General features: G+C 35.3%; 1 protein-coding gene across 1 annotated transcript in view; it reads right to left on the reverse strand.

The window, feature by feature from the left end:
* Window positions 1–7,948: 7,948 nt before the first annotated feature.
* LOC117330119 (gamma-aminobutyric acid receptor alpha-like) overlaps window positions 7,949–23,815 on the reverse strand; it is a 52,646-nt gene continuing 36,779 nt past the window's right edge. The window contains exons 6-9 of the mRNA XM_033888337.1: window positions 11,684–11,824; window positions 11,253–11,405; window positions 10,837–11,048; window positions 7,949–8,677 (exon numbers count right to left, since the gene is read on the reverse strand). Of these exons, the coding sequence (XP_033744228.1) occupies window positions 8,414–8,677; window positions 10,837–11,048; window positions 11,253–11,405; window positions 11,684–11,824 (770 nt within the window). The 3' untranslated portion in view covers window positions 7,949–8,413. The remainder of the gene's footprint in view (window positions 8,678–10,836; window positions 11,049–11,252; window positions 11,406–11,683; window positions 11,825–23,815) is intronic.

The raw sequence follows: 23,815 nt of genomic DNA on the forward strand, positions 1-23,815 counted from the left end.
CGCAGTATGCGATTTTTCGTGCTAAAGCAACTAGTCTGCCTCGCCGTGGCCCCGCATCATATTAATTTTACCATTCTTAAATGACCAGCCTGATATCAGTTTCCAAAATGACGCCAGCAGTCTCATATAGATGTATATTTCAAACTCCGCCTGACTCTCAACCCTCTAATTTAATATTCAAAATTATTCACTGCATGCCATTCATCAATGTCAAACTTGCTCAATTCTTGTCGGCTTGCAATGCTAATTAAATGTATTACAATTTCCCAAGGCGCTGTGCTATTATATTGGCTGTTCGTATGGAAATCTTGCAGTGACAGAATTAGAAATGCCCTAAAATGAACCCACTCATTTTAATTGTTGAATGCTAACACAGGATCGTACTCCCAGTCTATAATAACCTACATTTAATTTTAATGTGTTTTGACAGAAAAAGAAAACCGAATCTAAGTAACATGTAATTCCTGCATATGCTTTAGAGCTATTAAAAACACTCGTATAAGGGGTCAGTTTCATCAATATTTCTTAATTGAAAATATTTCCCTAACTTAAAATGTTTCATAGAAAAGCATTACAGAATTTAAGGAAGGATCCTATACTAGTTTTCTCCCCTAAAATCCAGTAATACGTACTGTCCTATGTTAATTTTATGTTAAAGTATTTCCTAAAGTTAAAGGACTTTGATGAAACTATAGGGCCTGGCATTTTTCGTGTCATATTGACTTCATGAACCTGGGACTAAAGTCTCCTGACATTCATATTTCTGAACATTTGTTACGGTCTGAGTAAACTTGATCATATTCCGTAGACTACTGATGGAAGTGTTCAGCACCGCCATACTAAATGCTTAACTCAAAGAAAACCGCCATTCTCTTGTCATGAACGATTTTACAAGTGAAATAAAAAAAAAAAACAAAAACTAAATGTATACCAAAATGAAAAATTAATGCTCTTTATCAACTGTAATGATAAATTATTGAAGATGAAGGATTCGTGAGAATGACACTTCTGCATACCCGTCTTTACTAACACATTACCAGCAGGGACAGTTTACCACTGTCCTTACTGTTGATAAGCATTTGGTGCTTTCTATATGGTAATATCCGTTTAGATGGATTATGATTTTGTAGATAACCCTTACGGGATATACTGGCACTTTGACAACGTACCATTACTGAAGAGGACGGGAAAGACAAAACACTTGTATAGTGAAGTTTTATTCATATAGGATATAATCTGTATGATTATTTATATTTATATTTAAAGGTCATGATCACTTGTGTGTCGTTTGTAAAATCCTCGTGATGGCTGTGTGATTGTAGATTGAAATCAGGTAAAAATGACAACCCCGCTGTTATGATGAACATCGGAGTTGTCATTTTTACCGAATTTTAATCATAATGAACACTAGGGATGTCATTTTCATGGAATTTTAATCAGTCTCCCTAAAACGTCTGCACATGTGCTTTACACAATAGGGAAGGTCCAACTACACGTAGACTGTCACAAATTATCGGGTCCCTGTAATATTATACACTTGCACTTGCATAATAATGCGGATATCTATACACTCAATACTATATATTGGATATATTGATAGACGAGGCAAGTACCCTGTGATTTGACCAGTCACCGCCATTGCAGGTATTAGCACTTGTGGAGTATAGCTGTAATCAGTCAGTCGTGTATAGTATTAGAGTTGAGCAAAACACGAGTTATTGCATTTATTCATATATTTACATTCTGTGTTGATTTGCCCAAGTGCCGTTAGTAATACAGAGCCTTGTTCGGTCAGTGTAGGAAAACAGCTCCAGGTTTTCCAGGTAAAACAAGTTAAAAATCAAAATGGCTGCCAGTCTGTTTCGGTATCAACAAGTATTTGGTTTGGTTTATTTTGTTTAACGTCCTATTAACAGCTAAGGTCATTTAAGGACGGCCTCCCGTGCGTCCGACATGCATGCGTGTGGTGAGTGCGTATTTGTGTTTTGGGAGGCTGCGGTATGTTCGTGTTGAGTCTCCTTGTGATAGGCCGGAACTTTTGCCGATTTATAGTGCTACCTCACTGGAGCATACTGCCGAAGACACCCAGCAGCACACCCCACCCTGTCACATTATACTGACAACGGGCGAACCAGTCGTCCCACTACCAATATGCTGAGCGCTAAGCAGGAATTATTAATTTGTTAGCTCTATATATAGTGACATAAGTTTACAAGTATAACGCTACAATAGAAATAAAGTTGTCACGGAAATACTATGCGCCATTCTAGATATGAATTAACGTCATTACAGGGGCCCGTTTTCGAATTTTAAGAAATGCAAGACATGACAACACTAAAAATCTGGCATTTATATAAGTACACACACATATATATATATAGAAAATCGGGTGTATCGAAATGGTTTTCTGATGTGTATACTGGATTTTTAGCGTTGTGGTTGTCACCTACGAGGACGACTACAATTGTATAGCTGATATTCAGATGGAAATAATTTAATTTTGTATGAAACACGCATTTTCATTGGCTGAAATAATTTTGTTATACCTCCATAACAAAATTTTGACGTTGCGAAATGTAACGTCATTTTTGATTGGCTGATGACGTTGCGTAATAATTTATCACAGAAAAGAGTTCGCCAAAGAAAGTGAAATATCTTGGTGTGTATAAGACGAAATTAAATTATAAGAATTAACATTAATTATTTTTTCTGTTATACAGTCATAACAGAAAAAAACTGGAGTGTACTCTCTTCATAAACCGCTTCGCGGTTTATTTAGAGTACACTCCAGTTTTTTCTGTTATGACTGTATAACAGAAAAAATAATTGATGTTAATCCTTAAATAACGTAAATCCAGTTGATATAAGCATAGTTTTTTTTACGGGGAAACGATCGAGTCTATCCGACGCAATACCCGTTCAATCCCACATCATTTCTCAATGAAAACGGTATCAATGCTATAAGAAATTATGCAATTGTTACCAATTTTGCGATAGCTACTCATGTAAAATATATGATAAAGCCACAATGGGTGACATGAATCTACTGTATACTAACATCTGGCAGCAGTTCGATGCTTAAATAATCTACATGTGTATTTGTACTATTTTAGATGTTGTTATTATTATGTACGACGATAGACAAATATTGCAGTCAAACATAAAAAAGATTGGTGAAAGGAACGTAAAAAAATAAGATAACTCAAGTACAAGTATAGAAAAACGCATTTTTTATTTCATGTTTTCCAGGTTTCGCAACATTGTTAAAAAATGCATTTCTTTTCTGTTTCCTCCCCTTTGAGTAAAATAATTACAGAATATTCTTATGAATACAGAACAACCATACGGTGCAGTGTTGTCCAGTTTTTGGCATTTATTCTTAACTACTATTATATTTCAAATGTTATTCTCACGTGTAATCTTTTGAGATGTAACTGGAAAGTAGCTCACCTGGTGGAGGTTAAAGGGACATCACGGTAAAAACGTTGTTATTTTCATTGAATGGACGTGTTTTTAGTTGGGAATCCCCCTCTAAATTTAGCGCGGAAATTATTTTTAAATCATCACGTGACTGTTTTGAAATTCCATCTGGGTTAGTTGGATAACGATATTATAGAATGGTTTAAATGTTAAATAACACGTTCTGTACATATTCCGGCGCAAGTGTTTATGCATACATAAGTGTAAACACTGTACATGTAGTATGGTGACAGTAGCGATGTACTGGTACAGACTGTATAAATATTACCGAGTTTGTTATGGCCTACTATCCAGCAATCAAGCAGAATACGAGCAGCGTCCGTATTACTGCAGTCGTTGTTTTCATGTTTGAACTGTTCCAATCTATTGTACTGCTTTCCCAGTGTAATTCTAGGATTGTCTTTGACCCATTTGCCCATTTTTCTCTTTATTGCTGAAGCTGTTATCTTTTTCAACCGCAGTCGATTTACGTTGGAAGCCATTTTTGTTTTCAGGTGTTTTAGTTTGTTGCGCGCATGCGTTTTATCGTGTACATGTATGTCACAAAATTTACATATCCAGACTGTTGATCAACGAATTGTGATAACCTTTTTATAATTAATAATTGATGTTTTTATGTACATATATCACCAAATTAGAATGGTTATTGTTCATAAAGTTATATCTTTTAAAGATATATCCCATTATATGAAAAAATACAAAATAAAAATTGGTTTACCGTGATGTCCCTTTAAAACACTCGACGTATCCTTAGGCCTACTAACACGTCACGTATAATAAATATAATATGTTTATAAAGAAAAAGGTTCACATGAATACATGCATTTGACGTTTTCTATAAAATCATAAAATAAATATTTTGAATTTTGATGTTCTTATTAATTGTTGTAAAATATGTTTCAATATTTTTTGGAACAGTTTGATTTTCCTGACCTTCTTTCTGGACATATTCAGTTTTTTACTGAAGAAACAGGCCATCCTAGCTCGATACTCCATGAGTTACGTTCACTTTCAATCCGCACCATTGGGATATATGTCATGCACGCAGCTATTCAATCTGTGTCAGGGAAAAACAACTGACCAACACTTATATCTGATGTAAGCCAGTTTTGATGCACATCAAACTAGGCCTAGTCCTTTGGTGGTTTTCATTGGATGGCAGCGTTGGAGCCATCGCAATCTCCCAGAGTGCATTGCGGTAAAGGGTAAACGCAATGCACTCTGGGATAGATATTGACAGCTTTCAATTATCGCACTACTCCTATACGTATATGAGGTCGTATTCCACCTGATTACATTGATGGATATTGCGACCTCATATCCTCTCAGCGTATGTTTCTTGTAGCTGCCAGCGCCCTGATTCTTGGGCGCGACAAAGAGTGTTATACACCATCTAGAACGATAATTCATGTCAACAACTATGTGGACACTTACTTGTTGATAAAGCATTAATCCATTTATGCACAAACTGTTGATAGAATTGTGTAAGCCACATCGTATAAAATGTGAGTTAATATAACTTTTAAGCGATTTTAATTAGAGGTGTCACAGCAAGAGGTTCTACGTGCGATTGTGATTAGAGGTTACATGACAGCCTGTCATAATTAAGTTTCCTGTCGTGTAAACCTCTAATATTATTGTAGTATTATCGCGCAAGAAATATGCCAGTGTGCATAGAACGTGAACACAACCTTTGGAGTATCGAGGATGCGACGCGACATGTTCAGTACCCATATATTTTGTATATTTAAGTAAATTCACACATCAATGGTGCTGGCGTGCTGAAATGCAATTTTTAAAGCCCTTTGACACATTTAAAGTTGTATTGACAATAACAGCAGTGAAGGAAATATAAACGTGTTTATAATATGTTTCGCAAAATTAAAATTAATTGAGTTGTCAATGATTTCATCTTGTATATTATAACTTTCTTGAATCAAGCACTCTTTAGCATTGTATCACTGAAGTTTGTTCTAGAAGGACGAAAATCTGTTCAATACAGTTTCATTTGCAAAAAAAAAAAAAAAAAAAAACTTGATTCCCCCAATGTTTTGTTACATTTATTCAGACTAATTTATCATACTCCGTCTAAATATTTTTTTTACCGGATATACAAGGCAGGTTTCGCGAGATAAACGTTTACTTTTCAGGGTTTCATTGGGAAGTACATGTAGTTTCTTATGTAGTGTGATGTCAACACTGAGATATGTGACAACGGACACTCATGGGTGTTTTTCTTTTTCTAAACAAATGAATTATGTTATCAGTTTACATCGACTAAAAAATAGCATCGTTTTGAGTACTGATATGCATGAAGAAATAATTTTGTTTAATCCCTCTGTTCAGGTCGGTACGTTATGAACAGCCAATTGGTGTTTGTCGTTGCCACCTGAGGTTGGGTCATTGGAAAAGAAAGGTATTAGTGTAAACTCGTTAACACAGTATGAACAACGGAGCCTTGCACATCCGAACGCGGCTTTGTAAATCCATGTTTAAATCTAGGTCAGATATATGTAACAATACATACTCGCAGTCATATGAAACAGTAATGCTACAGCTAGAGTAGATTCGGACACGTGTTTGTTGTAAACTCCACGCAGTCATCTGAAACAGTACACGTTACAGAGTAGATTCGGACACGCAGTGGCGTAGGAAGTCGTTAAAAAGTGGGGGGGCAAAATTTTTTTTAACCTTAAATTTTACGCACTAAACAAATCGTATGCCATCTCCGCAAAATTAGCCAATAATTATCATTTCAACATCCCATGATAATTTTGATAATTTATGTAGTACAAAATAAGTTATTTACGCAAATCAGGATATTTTATTTATGGCAAAACATGAATCACCAGGCACGGCCAGGATTTTCGAAAGGGCGGGGAGTCCAGTAATTTAGTACTAATGCGTGCGCCGTAGGCGCGAGCCGATTTTTTTTGCTTTTATTTTTTTTTTTAACGAAGGGTTTGAGGGGCCGCCCAGCTGGTCCAGGGCAGCGCTCTGATAGGGGGTTCAAGGGGGTCTAAGCCCTCCGCGGAAAATGAAATATAGCACATTTCCAATAATTCGGGATGAGGCGCGGATCCAGGAGTTTTCGAAAGGGGGGTCCAGTAATTAAGTCATCATGCGAGCGCCGTAGGCGCGAGCCGATTTTTTTCCCCCTTTTTGCGAGAGGTCTGGGGCCGCCAAGCGGGTACCAGGGTGGAAAGCCACCCTGTGGATCTGCAATCGAAAGGGGGGCAGTAATTTAGTGATAAAGCGAGCGCCGAAGGCGCGAGCCGATTTTTTTTGTATTTCCTCGTACCTGTTGGTAATTAGTATCACTCGATTTACGTTAAAACCGCGCATTCTTATTCATGTTGTGTTTCTGTCTTGTTCTCATTATGAACTCAATTAACTTCACAAATTATCATCAACTTATTGAATCTATGTGATGACACGTGTTCAGTAAGATGCTCCACTGTGATTTGAACTCAGCAGGAATATTTAATCATTGTATTAGCATAGGTTCGTGATTCCAGACACCATATTTTAGCCAACCTTAGTTAAACGGATTCAATGTAAACAAAGGTTCGTTAATCCGTAAAAGATGTACAGTACATGTACAATGTAGCATTGTTTACTCGCACACAACAAGCACACTATGAAATATCGTTAAATACGGACTAAGTGTGTACTGGACTGGTTTGCTCTTCATAGCATAAACACTGCAAACCCTCGTTACTACGGACACACTAAATTCATAATCATACAAAAATTATGTCCATTGAAACTAATTTACTTTTTTTGATTGCACACAAAATACACGGCATAGATTCGAAAATCTGCACATCATCTACAACAGATCCATGTTAATCCGTAACAATACAGCGGTCTTAATTATGTGGACACATATATAGCAAATCAACGTTAATTAAGTTTAACCTGCGTACAAGAACCTTGCAAATCCACGGCATTCCGGTTAAACCTGTGCATAAGAACCTTGATAATCCACTTGTAAAATCTGCAGACTCGTTGGTAAGGACACACAATATTTACAGGAGAGGCTTGTTAGTTGATATACATGTATAGCATATACATGTACCATGGCTCATATACATGTAGTCTCTTAATCTGGCACGATTTGTACAGTAATCCTTGAACATATTATAACCTCGTTATCCCAACGCAGCATGTGCTGTTGAATATCGTTAATCCTAAAACAACATTCGTTAATGTGGTCGTAAACCTAAACACAATCTTGACATTTCTTTCGACACATTTTGATATTTTGGTTTCCTCCTATGTATGACACATTATGCTTTATCGTCCCATTGACGGTTCCTAGAATGACGAAACATCTTTGTGATATCCCTAGAATCAGTGACGAGTCCCAAAAGGGCGACACAGCTGTATGATGTCCCTAACGTCACTGATAGGTCATAGAAGGAAGCTGTATGGTGCATTTTACTCCGTTTCGGTTCTTCTGTATATAACCAAAAAAAAAAAAAAAAAAAAAAAAAAAATATTTTGACAGTTGCTACTATCTTGTGTGTCTGTTTTACAATCCCTTCACACGTGGACAGTACAGTCTCGTTAATTCAAAGACAACATGGAACGTAAACCCTTAATTATTATCTGGACGCACGTACTGTATAATCTCGTTAAGCAGGAAATTATTACCGCTATACCTTGTCAATCCGGACACAGCATGAACTTTATATCTCGCAAACTTGGCATATGCTGGGCACAATCCACATAGTACCTATACAATAATACATAGCCTAGTTAGTCCAAACACGACGTCGTCTGCACATCATCACAGTCCAGACACAAGGACAGTAACACGTTTTCGATCCCGGGACACTTTTTTTGTAAATACAAACGTGGTCAGGGAAACTCTCGACATTCGTTTACTTTCGCGATCGAATAACTTTTCAATAGCAAGGAATTCTTGCTACTGCAAAAATATCACCCAATAAGCAAGATTTAAGATAATGAAAACAACTGGAAACAAAAGTCGTGAAATTTTATCCACCTGACTAACACTGTTTGGTTCTGGTATGGACTTCCGGGCATGGCGACGGAAACGTAGACTAGATAACCACACCCCAAACCGACTGTCACCCGCCCGGGATACAAAAATTCTTGAGGACGTCGTTGAGGTGCCGTTCTGTCTCCGAAACCGCACTCTTCCAATGGCTGGCTTTCTCTGTAAAACCTGCAAAACAGATTTCTTGTAGAATCAAATAACCGCCTGTCGTTATTTTCTATGAGCATTTATAAAGAAAGAACGTATTGCGATTCAATTAGGGCCATAGATAAATATATATATATTTTTGGAATGAAGCCAGAGCTTGTAAGTACATCAAAAATACAAATTCAAGTAACGTTATTTTTGAAATCCAATGTTAAGAATAATGAAATTCATTGAAATCAATAGTCTTTCTGACCCTCATCATCCAGATTTAGGAATGCAACATCGCCAAGGACGAATGCAACTATGGACAATACTCTGCGATTTGTGTTCATGGGTATTGAATATAAGCTCATAAGGATCCATTGATATCACGTTTTGGTACGGTGTAGTACAACATTTTTCTAAAGAGTATTATATCGCATTTACCTGTTTTATATTCTTAGATTAGCTTTTCCTTCAGTTCGAATTTTTTAGTCCAAAGATTGCTTCTAGAGCCAAATGAGACCACTGATTGAAATCGATTGGTGAAATTGGGTTGTCTTTCTTCCCACATACCGCGTTGTTTTAGTTATTATTGGTTTTGCAACAACGATATTATTGAACTATGGAAGCGAAAACATATTTATCCTCAGTCAATTTGGGGTTATATTGGCACTAACTATCGCTCGTATTTGTTACCACAAGACAAAACACGTATCTTATATTCATTGTATAGCAAAAGTTGTTAATACCACACCCATGACATGAAAAGATTGAAAAAAAAGAAAGAAAGAAATTCTCTTTTCGTTCGGCCGAACCTATTCGGCTATCTTACTTATAATGTAACGCATGTATGGAAACGTTGTCTACGACGTGATGGCTCTCTGAAGACAAACCAAGTAGGCAGACAAAGTTAACAAGAGAAAGAGGAACTTTGGAGCAATAAAGCAAATGACGCCATAACTTTTGCAGAATTGCTTACATTATCTTAACACAGGATTCATTTGATTGAAAAGAACAAGCAATAAGTTCAAGCAAGATGTTCACACATCACCGTTCTGTAGTAGTCAGTACGAAAAAAAAATATGTCGGGACAGTTTAAAGATGGCCATGGTTTTTCAGTAACTCGAAGGTGAGCTCTCAAATCTGTTGGAATTTTTCTTCTTTTATCACTAGTTAGCCCTTAAATCAAACATATAGTCGATTTTGAAGATATCAGAGTGGCACAGAGTGCCGAAACTTGACTGCATATATTATGTTTTTTGTGTTTTTTTTTAAATGCTAACAAAAAATCGTGATATGTAAATGAAACGACATTGGCTGTGAATATTGTCGTAGAATCATCCCAAATATTATTTTGATTAATATAAGTTCAAATCTAGATAGGTAAGCTACTAGATATTAGTTGCAAACTACACTAGCGTTACTAGTGGTATAAATTTCCAGAAATATGCAATTTCATAACATAAACTATATTTGAATATGTCTGGTTGGAACATTTTTCGATTTATGACTGTGAAAGTTTTGGGAACGGCTCAAAGCATACGGAAATTGAACGGTCTAAAATACCTTTTTAATGGTCTCTTGTACAGGAAAGACACATGAACAATATACTAGTTAGCATTGTTCTCCTTTATTGGATACATCACATACTGGGCAACTGTCGACAATCTAACCCATTGAAGCTAATCGTCTTTGGCAACGACACCGTACTATTTTTACAGTAACAATTCTAATTAAGATTAAGACCTTCAAATTGTCATCGATCAGTCAGTACATAGCCATATAACCCGATGTTTGAAAGCAAAAAAACCCACAAAACTCTATCCGGTATCAGGCTAAATTGGGCTACAAACAAACATTGGACTAATTCCAGATGACAGGCCATTAAGTATTTGCTGCCACCATAAGCATCACCCCATACCACTTTTAGTTGGTTGTCTACAAAAACAGAAGCATTGTGTCTATCGTTTTGATGTATTTTAAAATGATACGTTCAGCATTCAACTAGTTCATAGCTGTTTCAACGCATTATTGAATATCCATATGCGGACATATCCGGTAGGTTCATTGGACACTTATTAATATCTCTACATGAGGGTAAGATGAAACAACATGATTTAAATTGGTAACTTTACATAAAAAATGAGCGTTTCTTTACAACAAATCACATTGATTCGTCACTTTTAAGTTACTAGTACCTTAGTTGGTTCTTGCTTTTGACCGGAATGATCTAGATCTCCGTGACCTCGTTTTGTGAAGTGATGAACGACAGCAAACTGGACGATGGTAGAAAGGACGAAAAGAAAGCACATAGCGACATACACATCCAAGGCGGTAGCGTAGGATACACGAGGAAGGTCATTTCTGTTCTCCAAAGCTAGAAAGGTCATAGTCAGCACTGTTGTTGTACCTGGATTACCGAGAAATCAAATAAATATAATAGATACATATACAAACCATAATTCAGCTGAAATATGCATTCCCTTTTAATATTTTAAAAATATCATTAATATTCAATTCCATTCAAAAACTCTTAAACTCGGATATTTACTTTTTACGTTATTAAAATTCAGCAGTTACATTCGTACATTGTAGCCGCCATCACTCATATTACCTAAAGCGATACGATCGGCCGTGGCTTCTCTGTTGATCCAGAAGCTCACCCAGGACAGGATCACTAACAGGATACACGGTACCACCACATGGATAAGGAAGTACCCGGAATGGCGCTTCAGGCCGAAATGGACGGACAGCATGGACAGTTCCACTGTAGAAGCGGGTTTATATTGCATATTTCAAACAGATGACATTAGAAACAAATGTTGATGGTTCATAATTACAAAAACAGATATTTATGTTGACTAAAATACACAAATATATCAAAGTATGACTAAAACGTAAACACTGTAAGCTAACTTTCCAAACGTTGTAGAAAAATCAATTCAAATATTAAATCTTAAAAAGCGCATACATGATATTATCAAGTTACTCTCCTATTTGCTATTTTACGATGTTATTGTGAAAGATACCGACACAACAACATACTTCCTTTTCTGAAAGTTGTGGAGTAGGAAGCCGAGTGGTTGGTCAGGTCAAACTGAGATAGGGTCATATCCGCCGCCAGCTCGACTGAGGATGCCGCTCCGTACCGCCAATTATACACCACGTCCTTTGTGGAATAAGCAACTGAGAAAACAGACAAAACACGTATTTCTTAACAATCCATTACCATGATTTGCGGAAGATGAATGCAAATTTAGTTAATATATATCATATTAGAATTAATGCAATTGATATGTTAGGGAGAAAACTTTCTATTATATAATATATAGGACAGTCTAAGGAGCGTAGCGCCGAAGATTCTTCAATGTTTTACATAATGGGCAGTTTGAGGCTTATATCTTACTTCAAACACATCCTATTTGTGTTGACCACGAAGACTATAAATGCATTTTAGGACAGTTGTGTCCTGTAGAATAATTTGCACGCTTTTACAAGATCATGCATTATTTATGTCTGGAATATGCTCGTGTAAAAGTGTCTCATTTAAATAATGTCTTCCGACAGTGAATGCGTGTTCCCTAACATAGTTCATGTACAGAACATTTGGAGCACCAGAACCCAGTATTGAAATATATTTTTATTTCAAATGATGTAATTGATTTATCCAAGAAATTGACTACAGTGCTTCTAGGATTACATCTCTTAGACAACGAAATGAACCAAATTACACAATAATTCAACACCACATCGAAAAGGCTTTATCAGAGATATATCAAAGGTATAATTCTGTGAGCATACACAAATCTCTTAAAGGATATCAAATGAAATACATTTTGTGCACATGAATTGTGTGAAAAACTACAAAATGTTATTGCAAGAAATATGAATTCAAAGGATATACACTTAATCCTGGAAATGTGTCTCAGAGTTTGGATATGTAAACGTGTATACATATGTATGTATATGTTTCGTGATTCAAAAATTCTGTTAAAGGAAATACTAGTAGTGCTTGGGAAATTATGGGATCATTAATACCGAATACATTTCATCACGTGGCTGATATAGCTATTCTTTCCATTGTCTAGCAAAATGAGATGATCTTTAAAATCGGATAACGTATTGGACAGTTACTGGAAACTTACAGATAACGTATTGGACAGTTACAGGAAACTTATTAGACAGCTACAGGTAGCGTATTGGACAAAACAGGTAACTTATTGGACAGTTACAGATAACGTATTGGACAGTTACAGGTAACATATTGGACAATTACAGGTAACTTATTGGACGGTTACAGGTAACTTATTAGGCAGTTACAGATAACTTATTGGACAGTTACAGGTAACCTTTTGGACAGTTACAGGTAGCTTATAGGACATTTACATTAAAATTTACATTAAGTAAATTATTGGACAGTTACAGGAAACCTATCAGACAGTTACATGTAGCTTATTGGACAGGTACAGGAGACTTTTTGGAAGGCTACAAATAACTTATTGGACAGTTACAGACAACCTATTGGACAGTTACAGGTAACTTATTGAACAGTTACAAGTAACTTATTGGACAGCTACAGATACAAAAATGTATTTTTATGGACAGCTACAGGTAACTTATTGGACAGTTACAGGAAACGTATTAGAGTTACATGTAGCTTATTGGACCGCTACATGTAACATATTGGAAGGCTACAGATAACTTATTGGACAGTTACAGGTAACTTATTTGACAGTTACAGATACCAAATGTATTTTAAAGGACAGTTAATGCATTCTCCTAGCTATAGGCCTCATGTAAGAATGAATGACATCACACCTGTATATATTTCAAGTGATTGCTTTTCAGTTGATATTTCCAAAGTGATGTAATTAAGTAGTATACCTCAGTGCGATATATTTTTTTCTAACAAATTGAGTCAAAATTCCCTTCCGTTTTATAATAACTGTATGCATATGGCTATATCTTTCTATCTCTAAATGTAAGCAAATGTTGGCATGTGTTCAAAATACATTGATGATATTACCTTTTTATACCAACCGATAAAGACTAGCAATTTTAAAAGAATTGGAGTAGTATTATTTCTTTTCGATATACATGTATATGTGTTTAATTTGTTAAGTATTATCTATATCACATTCGTTGTTTCTGCCTTTATAGTTCAGAAAAATACCAATTAATTATAATAAATCGTGTTTGTAAAGTCCCGGACACACCATTTGTATTTTCCATGTCATCGTTCAAAATATACACAATTTGAATCTAATACAGGTATCAATATAATTGTTTGTTTTTCTAAATCTTGGGACACATTGTTTGTAAGGTTAAATAAGAACATTCGTGGCGTAGGGTAGTTGGTTAATGTTGTTATAGTAGAACATTCGATGTGAAGTGTGGTTAGTTATTGTTGCAAGAGTAGAACATTCCTGATATAACGTGGTTGGTTATTGTTGTTACAGTAGAACATTCGTGTCCGCATCTTTACTGTTTAGGTACAAAACACACGTGTGCCATTCTTTCTGCTTTTATCCGGCTGATGTTCACGTTAATACTATATCTTTTCTGTTGAAGAGATAAAACACCTTTTTAGTGTTATTGTAAAATAAAGTAAGTATTTTATTGAGGATGGGATATGGTATATGTTAACAAGCGTTATGTGTTTCCAGCGGGAGCAACAAGATATCTCTCTGTATCATAGTGAAGACAAAGACAATTCATTTTGTGGTTCACAGAAAGCACAATAACTATATTGTAAAGCAAAACATTCCAGTTTCATTATTCATTCGAATTTCCTGTTTTGTTATCAGTAGAAAAAAAGTCCGGAAATGGGATCGACGAATGCTGCACAGACAAATCTAATTGTAGCAAAATACGTGTTCTCGGAGATTTTATTATGCATACATTTGGTTTGTATTTGTTTTATCTTTACATTTCCTTGTTTAACGATGCCCAGGGGAGACTACAGTTGAAGGGTTAGTGTTAGATAGCTGTGTACCAATAAAACAGAGGATTAAGGATACAAATCTCTACCGATATTTGGTACTGGGTCTACTCTACTGCAGTTTCACAGAAGGACATAAATGAAATAATTAAATACCCAAGTTGACGTCTCGCACTCCTAACTCCCAAGTTATACGATTCCGTCTAATTCACAAGAGAACCGATACTGATTTAAATATATCTGTTTGCGTCTAGATCTTTCTTTAAACCAGATCAATAATTCGGGCGTACATCATGACGGCAGTGTGTGTAATTAAGTTTAAATTATATCCGCCCGAGATGTCTAAATATATGTATATACGCTCCCCGAGTTATCATAGCTAATTACTGCCTCTCTGCATGTAAAGTTATCTTTATGTTCGCATCTATGTTTCTAAATGCATTGTAATTGAGTTTTCTTTTAAACCGCTCCAGAAAATTTACAATGATAGAATTACAAGTCTTGTGTATGAGATAAGGATGACTTGATATACTGGCCAGTGTAACCTTATATCTAAAGCGTGCTTTTGTTGGCTAGAATTGTACAAAGGTATATATAAATATACGGCGCTATATAATACCTTCTTGTGTAAAATAAACTTAATATGCTTGGAAATTTTAATACTTTTACCAAGCTAGATTAAGGAGAAGCCACCTTTTTGAAACGAATAAAAAACCACAGATGTAGTAACTGAACAACGAGACTGGCACACAATACACATCGCCCTGCACATACATTTTGTAAAATACTGTGGTAACGATGATGCTTAATAATACTTTTGTAACATTATGAAATTAATCGGTCTACATACAAATACCGTAATTTCTGCTGACGATACGACGAAGCAGGATATCTTATAAAATGTCAAAAAAATATGGTAGTAATGAACAGTAAAATGTCCATTTCTAAACAAAATAAGGGACAAGTTCTAGATATGTAAACATAGCCAGTTAACCCAGCATATTAACTATGCATACAATGTACGTATATATATTAGTAATCTTTACCATATTTGTAATTTTAATCCAGCTCTGAAGGGTAAGTAAACCTATTTTTGTATGTTTTCTTTTGATAGTGTTCGGACGAGCAGGTGTTATCGCATCATAGTACCCATGTGTGTAGCTAATAGTATTTTGTCAGTATTATGTATGCACATGCAGTCTTGTATCATGCTAGATTGTTTCCCCTTTATAAGTGTTATATTTCAAATAAATCTTCTATATCATTCTATGAAATAAAATGTCTGCATAAAGCTTGTGCACAGTGTACCCTAGAGAGAAGTTATTAATCTACCCGATACTGCTGTTGTCAGGTCACAAACATATTTCAGGCTGATCAAGATCACGAGAGGACTTTTTTTTAATAACAAACAAAAGTATCAAAGAAATTGAAAATTCAACTTAATGTAAATCCAGATTGATGCAAATCATATAACAAAAGTACGAATAAAAATTGAAATATTCTTTGAAAGATGCACAAGTCATATAATCTATTTTTGAATTTTATTCAAATGCAACGTGCTCAACGTTCGTCAGGGGAAAGACATCGTGATTGAAGTGATTTCATGCAGCCAAATCAGAGCTATTTACAGAGATTTAAAATGTCTCTCCTGCATCATCGGTTATGCTGCTTCCTGTTTGTTAACATTTTTGTCCATACCGAAGCACTAGAAACATGTAATCAAATGAAAAGTACAGTGATGTATAGCACAGGCTTGTTGATTCCGTGCCGCAAAGTACATGTAATCGTCATATGCCATCTGTGATAGTGGCATTCAATACAGACATTAATTGTATTCTAACCATTTATTATTTCTACAATACCGAAAGGATTTATAAGATTACAAGGGATCGACCTAATCGAGCAACATCTGTAAACTAGTATTATCAGCATGTTCAGATAATAGCAGAAAATACAAACTAAGATTAGAGTTCGTGGGTTGTCACTAGTAATCCACCAATACATAATGTCATGTACACAAAGAGAGCTACAAGGCCTATTATAAGATGATGATTGATGACAATAAGGGCTATATTGCAATTGAAATAGAGGACAACGTAAACAATTCACTCTACTTTATCTAGGAGTAGCCCTCGTACTAACTCTGGCTTTGGGTTTACGTATTAACTTTCGATTATTTTCTGATAGTACTTGGTTTGTTTTTGTTAACCGTTCCTATTAACAGCCAGGGTCATTTAAGGACATGCTAGGTTTTGGAGGTGGAGGAAAGCCGGAGTACCCGGAGAAAAACCACCGGCCTACGGTCAGTACCCGGCAACTGCCTAACGTAAGTTTCAAACTCGGGACCTCCCTCTGATACTACACCATGAAGCTAATTATAAAACTATATCCAGATACTTCTCTCAAAAACAGTACACTGGACTGTATATATTGGCCGGTATTGAGAACAATGAATATTTATGTTTGCATTATGATATCTTAAGTTGGATTTTGGTATATGTTTAAAATGTGTTAAAACTACAGTGTCTTAAGTCCCTGTGTGTCTGTGGAATTATATAGGTTACTTACATGTATATGCTTAGACGCTATGGTGTATTCTCTCTATGTCCTAACGTTACGTTTCGATATGTTTTCAGTGTGTGTGTTGATGCTTATTCGATTTTGTTTCCGTGTTGGTATTGTGGTATGTAATTCTGACGGTGCTAAAACTGCTGCTAACAGACTGTTGGGGCTACATGATGTAACTCAATTATATTTCGCGTGGGATTTATTTTCGCGTTAATACATGAGGGAATTTGCGATTATTTGTACGAAAATAACAACTTTGGATAGCGGCCACGCTAACACGTACCGATATAGGAGTCTTGTGGAGTTCATGACTCTGATAGCTCATCATTAGCGAAGTTATTTCTACAGCAGCGTTCGCGAGATCAAATATTCGCGAAAAGGTCTGTGATAACATCAGTGTTCTGAAGTACTAGGTTTTATCAACGTGATCACATTTTTTATAAAGATGTATATGCATTCAAATCATTCATATATTCCATGTCAATTAAATCATTTTTTTTACGTTATAATTATTATGTCATTTGATAAGAACCATTCCAACAACAGTTTTATGCAATGTTGTCTTTTGATTGCAGTTAGGTGTATTCTATCACAGTAGCAAGCAAGCTAAAGGCTCTGACCAGTGTCAGGCTGATATAAAACTCTTTGTAAGAAGATCATGTAACGTGCCTGTTAGAATATAGATATAATTCTGATAGCATGTCTGTTAGACTATAAAATAATAGTGATACCACTGAAAGAATATAAATCTAATAGGAATGACACCAGAGGGAATCACAATCTCTCAAACTGTGATAAAATCACTCTCTGTATATAAATCTGACAAACTGGGATACCGTTGATGTATCAGTGGGAATCGTAATGCATTGGTGCTGTTTTTTTGTTTGTTCTGTCAATAAATCTAAATTACGAACTATCTTGACAGCACAATTTTCTCTTGTTTCTCAAGGTGATGCTTTGCAATACATGGCGTGGCCTCCATCGTCAATTTCACGGGCGGAAATAAGCTAAGTTCATAACTGTGAAAATTGCCTGTTTTTTTGTATAATTCAAGGTACGAATTACGCATTTGCAGATAACAGCACACGATTCCCTCAGGACTGAACGTGATTTGCATTCTTGTCATTTTTATCTGCATATTGACCTTGAATAATTCATGAATTTATGTTAGTGTCTATCAGTCGTTGGATATTTCGGTATGTCGAGAAGCCTTAAGACACTGACTCGATGTCGTGCCGTTATAATCGCTTGTATCAACGTTTGCGATTAAGGAACAAATACAATTAAAACATGACGTAAGCACAACATATTGACCTTTGTTTTCTTTTTATTACTTATTTGAATAAACATTGATTACAGAATACATTAAAAGCCCTCTGATAAAATAAATGAGAAAGTTAGATTTAATTCCGATACGATGTTTTATCATACTCTCCATTGATCGGGCTTTTTCTAAAAAACATCCATATCTTGTACGTTATTTTATGAATAATAATGACAAAATATCATATTTCATATATTCATTACACAATACATGGTCGGATGGCACAGTGGTAAAACACTTGCCTTCCACCTAGGCGGAAGGGGCTCGATTCCCCGATCAGATGTGAAAAGGTTAGGGGTCACCTGCCCGACCTCGTCTGTTTTATCCGAGAACTTCGGTTTCCCCCTACCCTTGGACACCTCGAGTGCTTCCATAAGGGCCAACAAGAGTTTTTCTAACTTGATTCGCAATTGTTATGAAATCAATAATATTTACATTTATATACATGGCTTATCTATCTATAAACAGACATCTACTCTTTTCACCACTAGTTTTCGATTTCACAAAAGGTATCGGAACAGTGTAGCTAAAATATTCCCAGTCATTTGATTAAGCACGAAGATAAATACAAACACATGTCGTAGATGTATGCACCGAAGAATATTCACAAGTCATGATTTCGCGAAATGTAATAATGGCAAGTTTGGTCCAACTAAAACAACCGCGTAAAATTGAACAATAATACAATACTACATAATAGGTAGTAGTGACGTCAGGTGGTGCTATTTGGACATTAAAAAGTCTTCAAGTGTTCAACTGTCACTGACTACATTGTTTACCTGTCGCCTGATTGGTTTTCACATTGACTGGAACTATCTTTCCGAAACACTCCCGGACTGTATATTTTGGAATGAAAAATTGATGTGAAGCTGAACAACTTCTAATTTCAACCAAAGAAAATTGCAAGTTGCTTATTAGAAGTGAGGATTTTATCAAGGGTTTGAGTAATATTTGTTATAGTTATGTAATGCATTGCCATAATGTATTCAATGATATTATCACCATGGTCCTGGTATATATATTTTATTATGCGATATATAAACATATAGTTCATTGCACATTAATAATTCACATGGTCACTTTACTTAAGCAATTGATTTCATTTTTTTTTAGTTTCATCGGAGTATGAAACAAATTTTGTTTGCAAACTGTATGAATCCGCGTAGCGGATTCTTACAGAAGTTTGTAAACAAAATTTGTTTCATACCCCGATGAAACTGAAAAATTATTGACATCAACGCTTATAATTAATTTTTTTAAAATGATTTTCTAATTTAAAACATGTTTTATGTACAATTTTACTGGTTTTAAATGGGATTCTTTTTCTCAAATCAATATGCAACGTCAATTGTCGTATTGTGACGTCCATTTTTCGCGCCATTCTCGGAATTTCTTTCATAGAAGAATGAAAAGAATTTTTCGACCAATCACATTTGAGTATTTACCATTAAAATAAAGAAAAATTAATTATAGGACTTTGGAAAAATAACATCTACCATGCCGTATGAAAGCATTCAATAAAGAGTTCATGTAACTTGCCTTATCTGAATTGCAATACTCTTATGTATCAATGATATCATTCGACACACGTTATCAAAACAATGAAAATAGCCCTGAAGGTGTAAGAACTTGTCTCTCATCCATTTGTCATTTGGACAATAAAATATGTTCAAATTAGTAATCAAAGTAACTAACGTTACGTGCTTTCCTCGATTGTAGGACAGGTGCAATTTGAGTCAAGATTTGCCTGATGAAGAACAAAATTTAGTTTTCGCCAATCTCCCAATTTAAAGTAATATTATAATATATTGTATTTCTGTAAATGGAGAAGATTTATCGATCTCTTTTATATGATATAACGTGTCAATTGTTTAACCGGATTTTCCTATTCCGATAAAAAAAAACAATGAAGGAGATTCGTTATATGATAATATTAGACGAATAATTCAAAGTTAGCGTATGGCAACAGGAGAAATAAAAAAAATCGTCTTCATCGACGGCAGCGTTCCAATCGATTCCATAGTCAAACACTTGGTCGTGACATATCTAAAGTAGACAGTAGTCTAATTGGTTTCGAGTGCCAATGATACGGACTAAACAGTAATTAGTAGTAGTCGTTATTCCCCAGCATTGGTATTGCGTGCTAAGGTGAACAAATATCCCATAGCCAGTACGTATATGTCTCGAGGCTTGTTTAATACATAGTAGTATCAAGTTTCGTCTGTACCCCAGACACCAATCCTGACCAAATCACACGCTGATAACAAAGCTTTTAAAATCACATTGTTCCACGTGTTACGAGAAAGCTTGGTCCTGATAGATATCCCTTAATGAAATGCTGTCTTGGGAGGAAATCAAATGCACTGCGTTAAGAAAAACATTTACAGTACCTTTGCACTTTTCATTACCGAAACTTGTCGGCCTTATATGTAGCAAGGAGACCCTGCTGCGGTCAACAAAGTGTGGTTTATCCCGTTGCACCTACATTATTGCAATTGTCCAGAAATAGTTGTGTACATATTTTCGTACAACACTATCTAATTTGCTGTCGTGTTTAATGCTTAAATGACCTCGTATGTTCCACTATACATGTAAGAATGAATGAATTAATTGATACAAATACAAATAGATGGAGATCTCAGAAATTATATTTTTGGTAGAATGAGGTAAATTGTATTTTATTGATTTTTTTTTGTTTATTGCGTTTGTTCTTATCATTTTTGCGAAACTCAACTTTGAGAACATCTTAGCCATATGACAGCTTTGGTCCTGATTTGTAGTCGTCATTTGGACTTTAAAAAGATCCGCGCAAAGGCGTGCAACAAAAAAGTGACACGTTGTATCATATCAGCTATAATCACTGTTTACTGCAGGCATGATAGGCAATTCCACGTCAGTAAACACTTTGTTATCAACGTGAAAGACAAAGCCTCGTCAGTAATCACTATTGGTATTAATGCGATATACAATTTCACGTCAGTAAACACTTTTGTATCAACGCGAGAGACTATGCCACTTCAGTAAACGTTTTAATATATATACGATAGACAATTCCTGTCAGTAGATTTTCTAACATAAAAGCGATAGACAATTCCCCGTCAGTAGACATTCTAATATAAAGGCGATAGACAATTCCCCATTGGTATACATTCTAATATAAACGAGATATACAACTCCTCGTCAGTAACCATTCTAATATAAACATGGACAATTCCCAGTCAGTAGACATTCTAATATAAACACGATAGACAATTCCCCGTCAGTAGACATTCTAATATAAACGCGATAGACAATTCCCGTCAGTAGACATTCTAATATAAACGCGATATACAACTCCTCGTCAGTAACCATTCTAATATAAACGTGAAAGACAATTCCCAGTCAGTAGACATTCTAATATAAACGCGATAGAAAATTCCCGTCAGTAGACTTTCTAATATAAACTCGATAGAAAATTCCCGTCAGTAGACATTCTAATATAAACGTGAAAGACAATTCCCAGTCAGTAGACATTCTAATATAAACTCGATAGTCTATTCCCCGCTAGTAGACATTCTAATATAAACGTGAAAGACAACTCCCCGTCAGTAGACGTTTTTACAAACGCGATAGACAATTCCCCGTCAGTAGACATTCTTATATAAACTCGATAGACAACTCCCCGTCAGTAGACATTCTAATATAAACGCGAATAGACAATTCCCGTCAGAAGAAATTCTAATATAAACGCGAAAGACAATTCCCCGTCAGTAGACATTCTAATATAAACGCGAATAGACAATTCCCGTCAGTAGACATTCTAATATAAACGCGAAAGACAATTCCCCGTCAGTAGACATTCTAATATAAACGCGATAGACAATTCCCAGTCAGTAGAAATTCTAATATAAACTCGATAGACAATTCCCGCGTCAGTAGACATTCTAATACAAACTCGATAGACAATTCCCCGTTAGTAGACATTCTAATATAAACGCGATATACAACTCCTCGTCAGTAGACATTCTAATATAAACGCGATAGACAAATCCCCGTCAGCAGACGTTTTAACATGAACTCGATAGACAATTCCCCGTCAGAACACGTTTTGATAAAAACACGATAGTCAGTTCCCTCGTCAAAATACGTTCTATTACAAAAGCAATAGACACATTTCCGTAAGTAGATGGTTAAATATAAACACGATAATCAATATCACTTCAGCACATGCTTTGATATAAACGTGATAGACGATTCCCCGTCTGTAAGCGTTCTACTATAAACGTGATAGACGATTTCCGTCAGTAGACACTTTGCTATAAACGATTTTTTTTTTATTAATACTACATTAGTAGACTTTATGATATAAGCCCGGTAGACAATTTCACGTCAGTTGACGCTTTTATATAAACCCGGTAGACAATAATATATGATTTTTTTTTAAACAAACTTAGTAGATAATGCCATCTGATTACTTTGTAATACAAACGCGCTGGAGAGTGTCACGTGAGTGATAGTTTTAACATAAAACGGGAGATAGACACGTAAGGTGGTTGTTTAGTAGAAACACTATAGATAGCAGAATAAGTCTTTCGTATTTCACGTAGACACTGGAGAAATTTGTGACATTTTTAAAGTTATTGATGTTTACACTTTTATTGCCGATGCGTCTTGGAATGTAATTTTGGTGTTCTTTCAAAATGGCATCAATAATCAATTCCATTTGACGGTAGAAAATTATACATTGGAATTGCAATTACCGCCAAAACATAAAATTTGAAATACAATTTCTATCTGAGAGTGTAACGATACACACCAATCATAAATCAAATAGTTGGCATTAAATCAAAGGCTTGTGTGAATATTCTACTTAAAGCCAGCCAAGAGGTGCAATCTTTACGACCTTGTCAAACCTCTGACATAAAGGGTGTAGAGTAGTAGTTATTACCACACACGGAACACAACTACAAACGAAGCCACGCTAAATTCTTCCAGAGAAATCCTTAGTTTTATTTTAGTGATTTTGAATATTTTATTTGGAATCAAAATATAAAAGGAAAATAAAATGTCTAAAGCTCTCGACGGTCACTGCTCTCTTAACGCCTTATAATTGTAATGTTGTTATTGTAATATTGTTATTGTAATATTGTTATTGTAATACTGCTATTGTAATGTTGTTATTGTAATATTGTTATTGTAATATTGATGTTTTAATACTGCTATTGTAATACTGTTATTGCAATATTGTTATTGTAATATAGTTACTGTAATATTGATATTGTAATATTTTTATTGTACTCTTGTTCTTGTTCTCTTCTTCTTGTAATATTGTTATTGTAATATTGTTATTGTAATATTGTTATTG

Source organism: Pecten maximus, chromosome 6, assembly GCF_902652985.1.
Source record: "Pecten maximus chromosome 6, xPecMax1.1, whole genome shotgun sequence".
NCBI classification, from domain to species: Eukaryota; Metazoa; Mollusca; class Bivalvia; order Pectinida; family Pectinidae; genus Pecten; species Pecten maximus.